This window comes from Tursiops truncatus, chromosome 13, assembly GCF_011762595.2.
Source record: "Tursiops truncatus isolate mTurTru1 chromosome 13, mTurTru1.mat.Y, whole genome shotgun sequence".
In the NCBI taxonomy this organism is placed as follows: Eukaryota; Metazoa; Chordata; class Mammalia; order Artiodactyla; family Delphinidae; genus Tursiops; species Tursiops truncatus.
In genome coordinates this window covers 29,379,690-29,391,954 of record NC_047046.1, presented here as the reverse complement: position 1 = coordinate 29,391,954, position 12,265 = coordinate 29,379,690, and the positions used below count along the sequence as shown (strand labels likewise).

The window sequence follows — 12,265 nt, the reverse complement described above, 5'->3', positions numbered from 1 at the left end:
GACAAGTTATCTTATGGTAACGCTTGAGTTTCGCCAAAGATGGCATACGGAATATGAATCCAAAGACAGCATGAAACACTTAGCAACTAGATACTCAGAAAGGTGCAAAGGATATGAACAAGGTAAGACAGTTTTGGGGTCTAAGTGATGCTTTAGAAATTTATTTTTCTGTATGAGCAATTTGATTTCATAGTGGGGATCTATACAGACTGTTCCTTGGATTCTCAACACGTTTGTCTTTTTGAGGCAGAAATGTTCAAATAAATTATACTTAGCAAATATGGAAAAGATGTGGTATATTGTTGCTTAGAGAATTCCATTGTGATCTGGGGCAGGTTTTTAAATCTTGCAAGGGAACTGTGAAATGGTACATTCTATGGAGATAGAAGTTAACTAAAAAACAAAATAAACCAAAAAGTACAAGGAGAAGATGGCTGCAAATTCTGAAATAATAGTGACTCTTTAATCAGGAGATCCTTCAACACCCATGGTAAAAAGTGTCAACCAGGGCAACAATGACACACACTGGGATCAGCATAGCAGGGATCCAGGTAAAGCCTCATGGTTTAGGAAAATCAGGATTTTTTCAAATTCTAGAATGGAAAAAAATGATTGACGTGAATATGAAAAAATGGAAAGCGGTACACATTGAAGTTAAGGTTGGTAAAAAGGCAGTGATTGACACGGAAGAAGGTGAATTGTGAAAACTGAAAGACAATGTGATCATTCTGTCGCCTGTTGATAGGAAGTGTAGTGCTTTTATGCTCACATGTTGAGTCATCTTCTTTTAGGTTAAGATGGCGACTTCAAGCAAGAGTGAGACCTGGCGTGGGAAGCTCGGAGAGGAGCAGGGTCGTTCTGGCATCGAAGGTGTCTGTGGACTTGATTGCTGCTTTCACTAAGCACCCCGGGGGGTCTCCGGCCTTCGGAGACCACTTACTGGTGGGGCTTGAGGAGGGTGGACAGAAGGGCTGCTTCTCTCTCCGTGCCCCATGGTCTTTGAAAGGCAAAGCTAAATGCAGGTCTAATGACTCATAGATCAATATCTTTCAGGGACATTAGGACAACTTGGAGGAAGTCACCAGTCAGCTAATGATTCTCAGTGCAGAAATGTCAGAAGAGGCTAGCCGCCTCACGGCTTTAAAGAAGATTTCCTTTAAATCATGCCAGTTAACAAGGGCCAGCCTATAGTGTGTTGTCATGCTCTCACGGACAAACAAATGACTGGAACTGGAGCAGCCTCTCAGTGAAACGATTCAACATTAGTGGATTTGAGTGAGCTCCTCCCCGTGTCCATCCCCTTAAATAATTTGATCTCTCCCTCTGAGGGCGAAATCACTCGTATGATAAAGATGATTACTTTCAAATAATCTCTGCTTTTGCATCTGAGGTTTTTAAAAAAGCATTTACAAAGCCAAATTATAATCCCACTTTATTTTGGATTGCTACATTCATATATGTCTATAGATGTAAAAATGCTAGAATAAAATGGGTAGATTGTATATGTTGCAGACCAGCAGCCGTTGTGTCTCCTCTTCAAGCCCCATCCATGGTACCGATTCTTTCCTTGTGTGCTGTAAAAAGAAAGGGGCCAAGATTTATTATGTGTGGTTCAGACACTAAACATGTTTATAGTTGATATTCAGGTTGAAGGCAGAAAGATGGGTGCATACGTCAGATCAGAAATGAGCTCTATTCAGAACTGACAGAGAAACTGTTTCGAATGAGGTGAATATTTGGAAACCACAGGCCGTCCTCTGGGAAAACTGTTTACAGGTACATGGGGTACCAAAAACTCCTCTGTTTCTAATTAAAATTAATAAATTGATTTCTAATTCTCAGGATTCTTCTCTACCTCATTGACTTGCTTAAATGTGAGATCTTGATAACCCTTGTTTATTCTCTTGGATGGAGATTCGATGCCTTTCCAACAATTCAAGTGAAACACAACCAAACGTCCCCTCTCCAGGAGGGAAGAGTTGAGCTGACCAGCAGGGGCATGGAGAGTTCCTGAAGGTCAAGGGCAAGCAGAGGTCTCTCATCTCAGGCAGCAGAGGATGCCAACAAGCTGAAAATGAAGCAGTGAAGATGAGACCCAAGAAACCGGGAGGGGACTGCAGAAGTTTCTGAAGCCATAAGGGTGATCTGTGGGTAAAAAAGTCAGAACCTGGTTACCGGACATGGGAACAAGATGCGCTCAGGGAAGATGACGGGGCAAGGGGTGGGAAGTGGAGGAGGTTGTCACCTGGGACAACCAGGGATGAGTGGGGCACAGGTATGGTGCAGAGGTGGGTCACCCTGGGTTCAAGGGCCGTAGTCAGGGTGGACAAGATCGTGGCATTTGAGTGCTGCCCTAGCTATTGCACTTACACTTATGATTTCTTAAGTAGGTCATGGGGCTACACCAGAAATCTGAAACTGTATTGCTTATGAAAGTTTGAGAAACTGGATGGCTGTAACTAGATTATGTTTACCAATCTCACTCTAAATTAAGTAATAGGATGGGTGGCCAAAAAGTCCATCTGAAATACAAGATGTTTAATCCTGTAATGGGGTTTGCTGTCTTTGCTGTCCCTTGATTAAAGACAAAGCATAGTTTACATATATATATATGTATGTATATTCTTTTCCATTATGCTTTACCACAGAATATCGAATATAGTTCCCTGTGCTATACAGTAGGACATTGTTATTTATCCATCATATATATAATAGTTTGCATCTGCTAATCCCAAACTCCCAACCCTTCCCTCCCTCCCCTCCCCTCCCCCTTGGCAACAACACGTTTGTTCTCTATGTCTGAGAGTCTGTTTCGTAGATAAGTTCATTTGTGTCATATTTTAGATTCCACATATAAGTGATATCATATGGAGTTTGTCTTTCTCTGTCTGACTTACTTCATTTAGTATGATAATCTCTAGGTCCATCCATGTTGCTGCAAATGACATTATTTTATTCTTTTTTATGGCTGAGTAGTGTTCCATTGTATATATGTACCACATCTTCTTTATCCATTCGGAAAGATGACCTATAAATGTTCATTGACACATTCATTGGAAGGCAGACAAGGCTATAGGAAAATAGGAGATTGCAAGGTGGTGTTTGAACAGAAGGCATTTCTGGGACTTCACCCTGGATGGGTGAAAGGGTACGTGCGGGAACAGAGGAGCAGTTAGCCGAGGGGAGCTGCCCCAATAAAAAGCCACGTTCCTGTGCTCAGTCCAGAATCCACTGGTGGAAGAGATGGCTAAGTCCCCAGGAGGAAGGAAAGAAACACTGTGCGATTCCCTCAGGACTGCCCAGAGGGACCTCTGGCCATTGACTCAGGTCACTATACAATGCGGAGAAGGAGGTACCCAGACTTTCCTAGGGTTGTTGGGCCAGTCTCAGCTGACATGGATACCGGAGATCTGAAATGCCACCTGTGTGTGCCCCTCAGCCTTTCCTCACCTCAGAGTCCTGGCTTAAGGGTGCCTTACAGTTGGCCGCTTATGGCCACACATCCACCTGACAGTCATTTTCCTGGGCCATGAGTGTGTAACTGTCATCGCATAGTTTCATAAAAGAGAATGTACAATCAGGGACAAAGCATCCTTTACTACACTGCTAACATGCAGTAATTTATATGTAAATATAAATTCTGGAATTTATGTACTCATTTCCACGATTACTAGGTCGTCTGGGCAGGCACAGTCTAATCACACCTTAATGTATTTCTTCTGAAACTGAACCAAACTAGTAAGATGCATGAGTGATAAACCACACATTATCCAGGCTGTACTTTATACGGAACTGCAGAAACTTAAAGGACGAGTCATTCACGTTAAAATCCATAGCTCGCATCTGAATTGTGATTTCATTTCCATTCTTTAGCTTGACAGTCCTTCAAAATTCATGATTCTCTTGATCTTCGGCCAGATTAAAAATAGGAATAAGTATATCCCGTTTGCCACGTGTTCGTTTTATTTGTCTGAGCTTGTCAAATCACCTGGGCCAGGACAAAGGGGAAGAAGCATCCTGGCTGACGGCTCAGCCTGCTTGCTGACTCTCGCTTGTCCTGAAGGTGAAACCGGCCAGAGCAGGGGATGGCTGCTGCAGTGGAGCCTGGATATGTGTGTCACGTGTCTTTGCCAGCAGGCTCCAGCCCTGGGGGTCAGTCACTTAAAGGGAGGTGGGGGGAAGTAAATAGCGTGTGAAAAAGATAAGCCATGCATGTGTGTTTTCAAGGGTTCCAGTAGTTTTTTAAAATCACATCTGTAAGGAAGTAAAATCTTGTGAACCACTGAGGCTAGGATAAATTAAATTCCTCAGAGCCTTTTTTAAAAAATTGAAATATAGTTGATTTACAATGTTGTGTTAATTTCTGCTGTACAGCAAAGTGATTCAGTTATACATATATATACATTCTTTTTTAAAATATTCTTTTCCATTATGGTATATCATAGAATATTGAATATAGCTCCCTGTGCTATAGAGTAGGATCTTGTTTATCCATTCTATATATAATAGTTTGCATCTGTCTCAGAGCCTTTTAATTCCAAAGAGATCCTCCATCTGAGGAAGCAGCTCAGTGAGTGTCCATGATATAGCCATGTAATTGCATTGGACTAAAATTAAATCTACGTACTTGGCTTCAACTGCTAATAAACCTATGACAAATAGACAACGGCTAGAGCCATGGTACCAAGTAAAATGCTAAGGACATTTACAGTGTTGGATGCTTCCTCTATCACGTTGTGCTATGAACTTGGTGTACATGTTTCATGGTACAAACTCTCCAGGTGAGAGAGTCCATGGGGGTCAGTGGGGTCCGGCCATACCTCCACACTGACTTGAATGAACCGTGACTCTAGGGTCCCCACCCACCTCGCAGGTGCTCTGGTTGTGGTGAGTGAACGCATCACATCCACGTTTAGAATGAACTTTTCAGGTTCCTGATTGGTGGCTGCTCAGGCCCCGCTAGGCTGGGTTTGTACTTAATCCTGGGGTCACCCAGCCTTCATTCGGGCTATAGGCATAAACCACTCCTTGAGGACTACAGGTCCTTATTTATATCTGCATTAAAAGGTGACCCCCCCCCCCAAATGCATTCATAGTCCTATTTTTAATCTCATGACTAGGAACTTAATATGCTGATGAGATATAGTCCAGACTTAGGCAACAGCACAAAGTTCAACAGGAGGACTAAAGAGAATTCCTTTGGGAGTAACTCTGCCAGATTGTGCTATTGAGTCTCCAGTGGTGACAGTTCAATTTTTTTTGATTTATTATTTTCTTTAGATAAAGTTATGATTCTAGTTATCCCAAGCTATATAACCTCTAAAAAGGGAGCCAAAAAGGGACATTCATGCCTGCCTAAGAATGAGCAATTATGAAATTAATAACAGCAATGGTGACATTTACTGGGCACTTACGAGTGCCAGGTATTGTGCTCAACCATTTACAAGTATCACCTCATTTAATTTTCACAACAACCCTGGGAGGTAACTGGTTGTTTATCCCCTTAGAAGTGAAAGGCCAGGAATTGAACCCAGATTGGAGTGAGCCTAAGCTCAGATCCCCAATATTGTTTAAAATGGCCAGGAGAAGTGAGGGAAAAAGAGCCCTTGAGACAGCAGACAACCAGAACACTGTTACAGATGGAAATGATTAACCATGTGTGCTAAACAGAACCAATACTTTTATTCTTTTATTTTTTTATTTTACTTTTATTCTTTTATTTTATTGGGGTAAAATATGCCTAACACGAAAACTACCATTTTAACCATTTTTAAGTGCACAGTTCAGTGGCATTAAGTACATTGACATTGCTGTGCCACCGTCATCATCATCACCTTCAGAACTTTCTTCACCTTCTCAGATGAAACCCTGCACCCATTAAACACTAACTCCCCCTCCCCCTCCCCCAGCCCCTGGCCACCACCATCCTACTTTCTGCCTCTGTGAATTTGACTACTTTAGGTCCCTCATATATTACAGTAAATGGAATCATACAGTATTTGCTTTTTTTTTTTTTTTTTTTGGCCACACGGCTTGTGGGATCTTAGTTTCCTGACCAGGGATTGAACCCCGGCCCTCGGCAGTGAAAGCACCGAGTCCTAACCACTGGAGTGCCAGGGATTCCCAAGAATCATATAGTATTTGTTCTTTTGTGTCTGGCCTCTTTCACTTAGCATAATGTCTTCAAGATTCATTTGCATTGTAGCACGTGTTAGAATTTCCTTTTCAAAGCTGAGTAATATTCTGTTGTATGTGTATACCATATTTTGCTTATCCATGCTTCCAACTTTTTTGTTCTTAAGAAAAAACAAAAACGCTTTAGGAAAATAAATTAAACGTTCTAGTAGAAAATCTTAGAAAGGTAAGTGTGTGTGTGTGTGTGTGTGTGTTTACGTGGCCAGAAAAAAATGCCATGATCTTGAAGTGGTCAGATATATTTGAAGCACTTCCTAGCTCTCCCAGAGTTAACTTTTTTCAGCTCCTACTCGTAACGCACGTCACGCATTGGATGATGCTTGCTTAAGTCCATTTAGACCATCAACCTCTTCAGTACCGAAATCAAGTATTGGTTTCCTTTGTGTCTGCCCGAGCCTGTGCGATAGAGCACTTTGTCCCAAACAAGACATCAATTAACAGTTGGAATAAATGAATACAAAGAAACCAAGGCTCATTATTTTCAGAAAACCCTAGAAAACTCTCTTTTGTTTATGAAGTATCTCATTAAGAAGATAACACTTGGTTGTGGATTTAAATGTCCAACGACTTATATAAACGTATGGCTGATATTTCAAAGGGGATATCAGATTGTGGGATCTATCATACAACAATCATTTAGTAAAAGCTTACTATTTGCCGAGCACCATGCTGAACACTTTGTACTCATGAGCAATATTAAATAGCAGTTGGACTGTCGCCATTTTATAGATAAGGTCATGAGTTTAATTGCATGACAGGGCAAAAAGTGATGAAGCCTGGATTCCAGTCTGCTGATGAGCAAATCTGTGCTCTCCACCCAGTGTCTACTCCAGGTTTTGATAGGTTCAGAGACTAGAAGGGGTCAGATAAGGTCAGATGTGGATTTATTGCTCATAGGCATCCTTGGATTTCTTCTTGGTTGGTTTCCTTTAGGAATAACTGTATTTGTGGGAGAAACACATTATTAACTGCAGAGAATCTGGTGCTTTACAGGTGCTCTGATCTTTGTAATCTAGAGAAAGAAAATGGAATAAGCAGGAGGAGAAGGTACATTCAATGAACAAGGATGGATTTAGGAAAGTGTACAATTTTTGAGACTAAAACTATTGACCCAAACAATCCAAGGATACTTAGACACGCCCCTCCTTCAGTTGCTGGTGTGAAGAGCCTCACTTGGTGAGGCTACAGGAGATGGACTCCTGATGGAAGTGGGAACGGCTGCAACCCTTTGGATAAAATGTGTGCAATATAGATCGAAATAGGAAATAGCCTTGATCTAGTGGTCCCATCACTGGGCATCTCCCTGCAGAAATAAAAGCATCCTATGATAAGGATGCGTGTATAAGGACGTTTATTGCAGTGCTGCTTGTTGTGATAAAAGTCTAGATCAATTTACACGTTCATCAATAAGGGAACAAATGGTACCATAGTAGGGTAATCTAATCTATGGATTCAGCTATTAAAAGACTGAGTTAGATCTTTGCCAATTGACCTGATATCCATAATATACTGTCAGGTGAATAAAGCAACTGCATATCGTTTTACATATTTTACAAGAATTCTTATGAAGAAACGCAAAACCCAAACAGCTATGTTTTCGTAACTATGGATAAAGTTCAGGAGTGGTACACAACCCAGGCAGTTAGCATTGGTCACTCCAAGTGGAGTGAAAATTGGGAGGTATAGGAGGAAGCTTTTTATTCATATGCCTTTGGGTTGTGTCACTTGTTACAATAACCACACATTGCTTTTACAGAATAACAGATTAATTGAGAAAACATTCTTCAAATGATTTTTCATAAACAAAGATTATTCCTCTTATAGTTTTAACTGCTTTACATAGTCACACAAAGAAAAAGTCCCGGGCTAAGTTTTTTTCTAACTCTTCTTCCAGCCTTGATTTTATCTGCTGAAGCTTCCACCTGCCTGCTCTTGGAATCTCTATTTCTCAGGGAAGTCTGACAAATAGGCTACAACAAGCACCCCCATCGTACCACACTTCCATGAGCACTGCATCCCTGTCATGCTTCCCGACCTCCTGCATGTTTCAGGTGGTTGTCACTCTCTACCAATCTGTATGTTTTAGAAAGAGCCCACGGTGTGCAGTGACTGTGTTTCGTTCCCGTTGCAGCCCCAGCGTCCCCCTTTTACTCCGTGGGGTGGATGGCTCCCCGTCCTCACCTTACAGGACCGCTGAGCAGATTGCTACACCACTGACCTCCTTCTTGGTCCGCTCCTGGCTTCCCTGACGCCTCCTTCTCTGCAGCCCTCTATTATCACAGGCAGGAAGCAACGCAACAGGGGGAATTAGGTGCTTACACGGTCTGGGGAGGGGAGGAGGGATGGGCTTTCCAGGAATGACTCCCAGGGCCAGACCGAGCCGCTCCACAGGGCAGCTGCTCCCTCCCATGCTGCACACCCTACCTCTGACCCAGGGATCTGGAAGCTGCACTCAAGCAGGAGCCGCTGCTCCTGCTGACCCTGAAACAACTTACCGCCTCTGGATACAGGAAGTTAGTGACTGGGTGCTGGAACGCTGCTGCAGAAAGCTTCCAGGCTGCCTCGGCAGAAAACAGACAGGGGAAGAAAGCCGGCCTCCGTCTCACTTTGAAATGTCCCAGGAGTGTAACTCACTGGTCGAACTTATTCCAAGAACAGAATCCTACTTGCAAAGGAGCTATTTCACGTTTGTCTCTCTTGCTTGGATGTAAGCCTGTAAGGGCAGAGACCATGTTTACTGGCTCACCACTGAATCACCCATCACATGCCAGGCACAGCAATCATTTAACATTTAACAATGATAAGGTAACAGTGCTGGAACGAGGCACTATTCTAAGCTCTTTGTGTGTATTAACTCATTTAATTCTCACAACAAACCTCGGTTGTAGGTTTCGTTATCCTTCCAAATTTACAAATGTACAACAGGCACAGAGAGGTGAAGTAAGTTGCTATGACCACATAGCAGAAAATGGTGCTTGAACCCAGCCTGTACTCTGTATCCTTCTGCCTGAATGTCTGCTGAAGGTACGCTCATTTAAATGTTTACTGAGTTGAATTACGCAGAGGATTGATCATAAACAAATTCATAATTATAGACCACCTCTAGAGTAAAGGTTAACATATTTAACTATGGAGAAGAAGGTAGTCGTACTTTGTTACCATTTGTACTGGAGATTGGTGGGTTTTTTAAATTATTATTATTATTGCCAAACGCGTAAGAGATAATCTGTGCAAAGGTGAAAATTATTCATGATTCAAGTAGGCTGAAGTAATATTCAAGGACTTCATACCTCTTAGACTCATGAAAACTTGGGAGTTAGAGAGTATATGCTTGAGTATATTTTTTGCTAATAACTTATTAAGGGATCTTTACGTAGTCACATCAATCAATGTAAAAAGAGCAATGAACATTGGGCCCCTGTTTCTCCATTCCAAACAACAGGTGTCAATTACATTTAAAATTGTTGCCTTAATGACTTTTGGGTGTCATTTTTCGTGGCTTTGGGAAGAGCAAAAATGCAGAGTAGAAAATTGTGCGACTTCCCTCCCCCACCTTCCTCCCCCCTCTATTTACTGACATAAGACGCTCTCACCTGTGTTTTCATTTCCATATTTAACAACAAAAGTAACACTTGCTAACTGTTATAAGGTTGTCCCGAGTAGCTGTGTTGTTTGTAAAGTTCTTGGAACTGTTAGAAGAAAGGTATTAATACCAAAGCACAAACCACTTAAATAGTGCACTATTGAATGAGGGTATGCTGTGCTCTAAAATAGTAATAGGCGAATTATTCCAAGCTCCCATCCTCCGAGGTCTTCCATTGCTCTCCTTTGGCACAGTCTGGTACGAATGCTAGGTTGGCTGTTCTGGAGAGCTATTCCCAGCTGGGGTCCGATGGCTGGACTGCTGTGAGAACGTAGACTTTGTGCCCGCGCCTAGGCCATGGTTCCATTTGTCTCATTTGTTTTCTAGACCCACTGGGCTGCTCCTTCATGGCAGCAGCATCAATTTGTCCTTTGTTTCGTGGTGCTTCCTAGGGATTTGAATTTGAGCAGCACTGTAACGGTTTATTTACGGCACATTCATTTTTTTCACGTTCTTGTCCCCTATTACCCTGGCAATCCGTTAAAGATTGGTCAGCAACTTTGCTGTTGGGATTTTTCTCCTTCGACTCAGTTTACTACAGGCTACCGTAAATGCTGCAGCTGGAATTCGTTGCCAACATGTGAACGTGACACTGTTTTGGTTTGGGCTTATCACTATCAGTCAAAACTGAAGAACAGATACGGCAACAAACGTTGTAGATTTTGACTTTTATTTCCAGTTTGATAACATGTGCCTCGTCAGATCCCCAACTACGCGTCTGCTTCTTAAAGGAGGCGTGTTTCCTCTTCGGCTTTTGCATTACTGGAGACAATTCAGGAAGGAGGAGAGCTTGGACTGGAGAGCCATAGAATTTAGTTCTGCCGACGGAGGGATGGGTAGAATTAGGGAGCACGCTGACAGATCCACGCATGTTTTCCACAAGGCATCTTCTATATTTCTAATCAGGTGAACCTCGGGTCAGTCTCCAGACTTTTAGCGCAAACGAGACACCCGCTGGGAACCAACATGAGTGTTGGCGCGCCCCACCTCAGTCGACCCTTCTCCTTCCCGCCCGCTCACAGCCGGTACTACAACTCCCAGCAAGCACCGCGCAGCACCACAGGGGACCAGCTCCGGCGGAGGCCCCGCCCCACGCGGAGCATGCTGGGAGTTGTAGTCAACAAAGCCTGACCGCTCCTCCTGCTATTAGGCATTCCCGCTTGGGAGATGGTAATTCGCTGCCGTAGCGGGTTCTCCAGTCTCGCAACCCTAACTACGGCTAAACGGGACCGAGGATTGCGCCTTTTCGCCCGCCGTGCGCGCCGCATCCGTGCCCCAGAGCTGAGCTCCGCCCCGTCGACACCCGCTCCCTTGACAGCTAGGCTGGGCTCGGAGCGCGGCGGGCCGGGGGTGCGCAGGCGCAGCAGCCGGCAGCGCGGGGCGGTAAGGAGGGAGGGCCGGGCGCGAGGCCTCGCAGCAGCCGGGGCGCGCACGTAGGCACGCAGAGGCGTCACGTGGGGCGCCGAGGATCGCAGTGCGCGTGGCCGCGGCGGCTGGTGTGGGGTTGAGTCAGTTGTGAGACCCGGAGCTGCGGACGGGCGGGCGGCCCAGCGAGCCGGCGACAGAGCGGCGGGCGTGGGGTTCGGGAGCCGAGCGCTGGCCCCGCGTCAAGTCGGGCCGAGCCGCGCCGCAGCCGCCGCCGCCGCCGCCCCCCGCCCGCAGCCAGCGACCCGCCGCGGGCGCGCCCCCGCTCTGCGCTGTCTCCGATGGCGTCCGCCTCCGGGGCCATGGCGAAGCATGAGCAGATCCTGGTCCTCGACCCGCCCACAGACCTCAAGTTTAAAGGTGGGCAGGGGCGGCCGGCGGGAGGGGCGGACGGGCGGGCGGGAGGTGGCGGCCGCGCCCGGTGGGCCCCCTCCCCCGCCGCCCGCGCTCGGCCCCGCCCGCGGGGGTGCGCGCTCCCTTGCCTCCTCCCGCCCGGCGCGCCCGCCGCCATGTTGCGGCGCGCGGCCGCCTCGCTGCGGCGGCGGCCTCGTCCTTGGCCCGCGGGCCGGGGCGGGGTCCGGACGTGGGCGGCGGGGCGGGTGGGGGTGTGTGTGTGGGGGGTGGGGCGGGCGGCCGGGCGCTGGCCGGGCTCTGCGTCAGCGGGGACAGGCGGCCGGACGTCCTCCGCGCTGGGCGACACCTGCGCCGGGGCGACACCTGCACGTGGACTCCGGGGGCTGCTGGGCCTGAGGGAGCGCCTCGGGCGGGTTTCTCCTGGGGATGCTGAGGGCGTGCGGGGAGCCTGCGGGGAAGCGGGGTTCGTCCCAGCTCCCGTCACGGGGAGACCGAATCCGATTGCTTGTGCAGGAGTCCGTATCTTGTCCTTAATTCAGGGACTGTGCCGAGCACGGAGCCTGTGAGATGCGTGGCCGCTCTAGTGCTTAAATCAAATCCTTCGTTGTAGTCCAAGGTTGAGTCCGAAAGGAAAACAGATTGTTTTCC

At 46.0% G+C, this 12,265-nt stretch overlaps 1 protein-coding gene and 1 long non-coding RNA gene across 6 annotated transcripts in view; one reads left to right on the top strand and one right to left on the bottom strand.

Moving 5' to 3' along the window:
- Positions 1-5,893: 5,893 nt before the first annotated feature.
- LOC109547557 (uncharacterized) lies at positions 5,894-11,176 on the bottom strand. Of its 2 annotated transcripts, XR_012325301.1 has the most exons (4): positions 9,789-11,176; positions 8,691-8,908; positions 8,377-8,465; positions 5,894-7,207 (listed from the first exon to the last, which is right to left on the bottom strand). It is a non-coding gene; the product is annotated as an uncharacterized lncRNA (long non-coding RNA). The 2 variants fall into 2 exon arrangements; XR_002173372.3 differs by having other exon boundaries at positions 5,894-8,465.
- A 165-nt stretch (positions 11,177-11,341) lies between these two features.
- The window catches only part of VAPA (VAMP associated protein A), a 37,312-nt gene continuing 36,388 nt past the window's right edge, over positions 11,342-12,265 (top strand). Inside the window, exon 1 of one of the 4 annotated variants that reach the window (XM_073790519.1) lies at positions 11,342-11,623. In XM_073790519.1, the coding sequence (XP_073646620.1) occupies positions 11,545-11,623 (79 nt within the window). In that variant the 5' untranslated portion in view covers positions 11,342-11,544. The remainder of the gene's footprint in view (positions 11,624-12,265) is intronic. The other 3 variants (XM_073790520.1, XM_019920763.3, XM_019920761.3) reach the window with 3 other exon arrangements.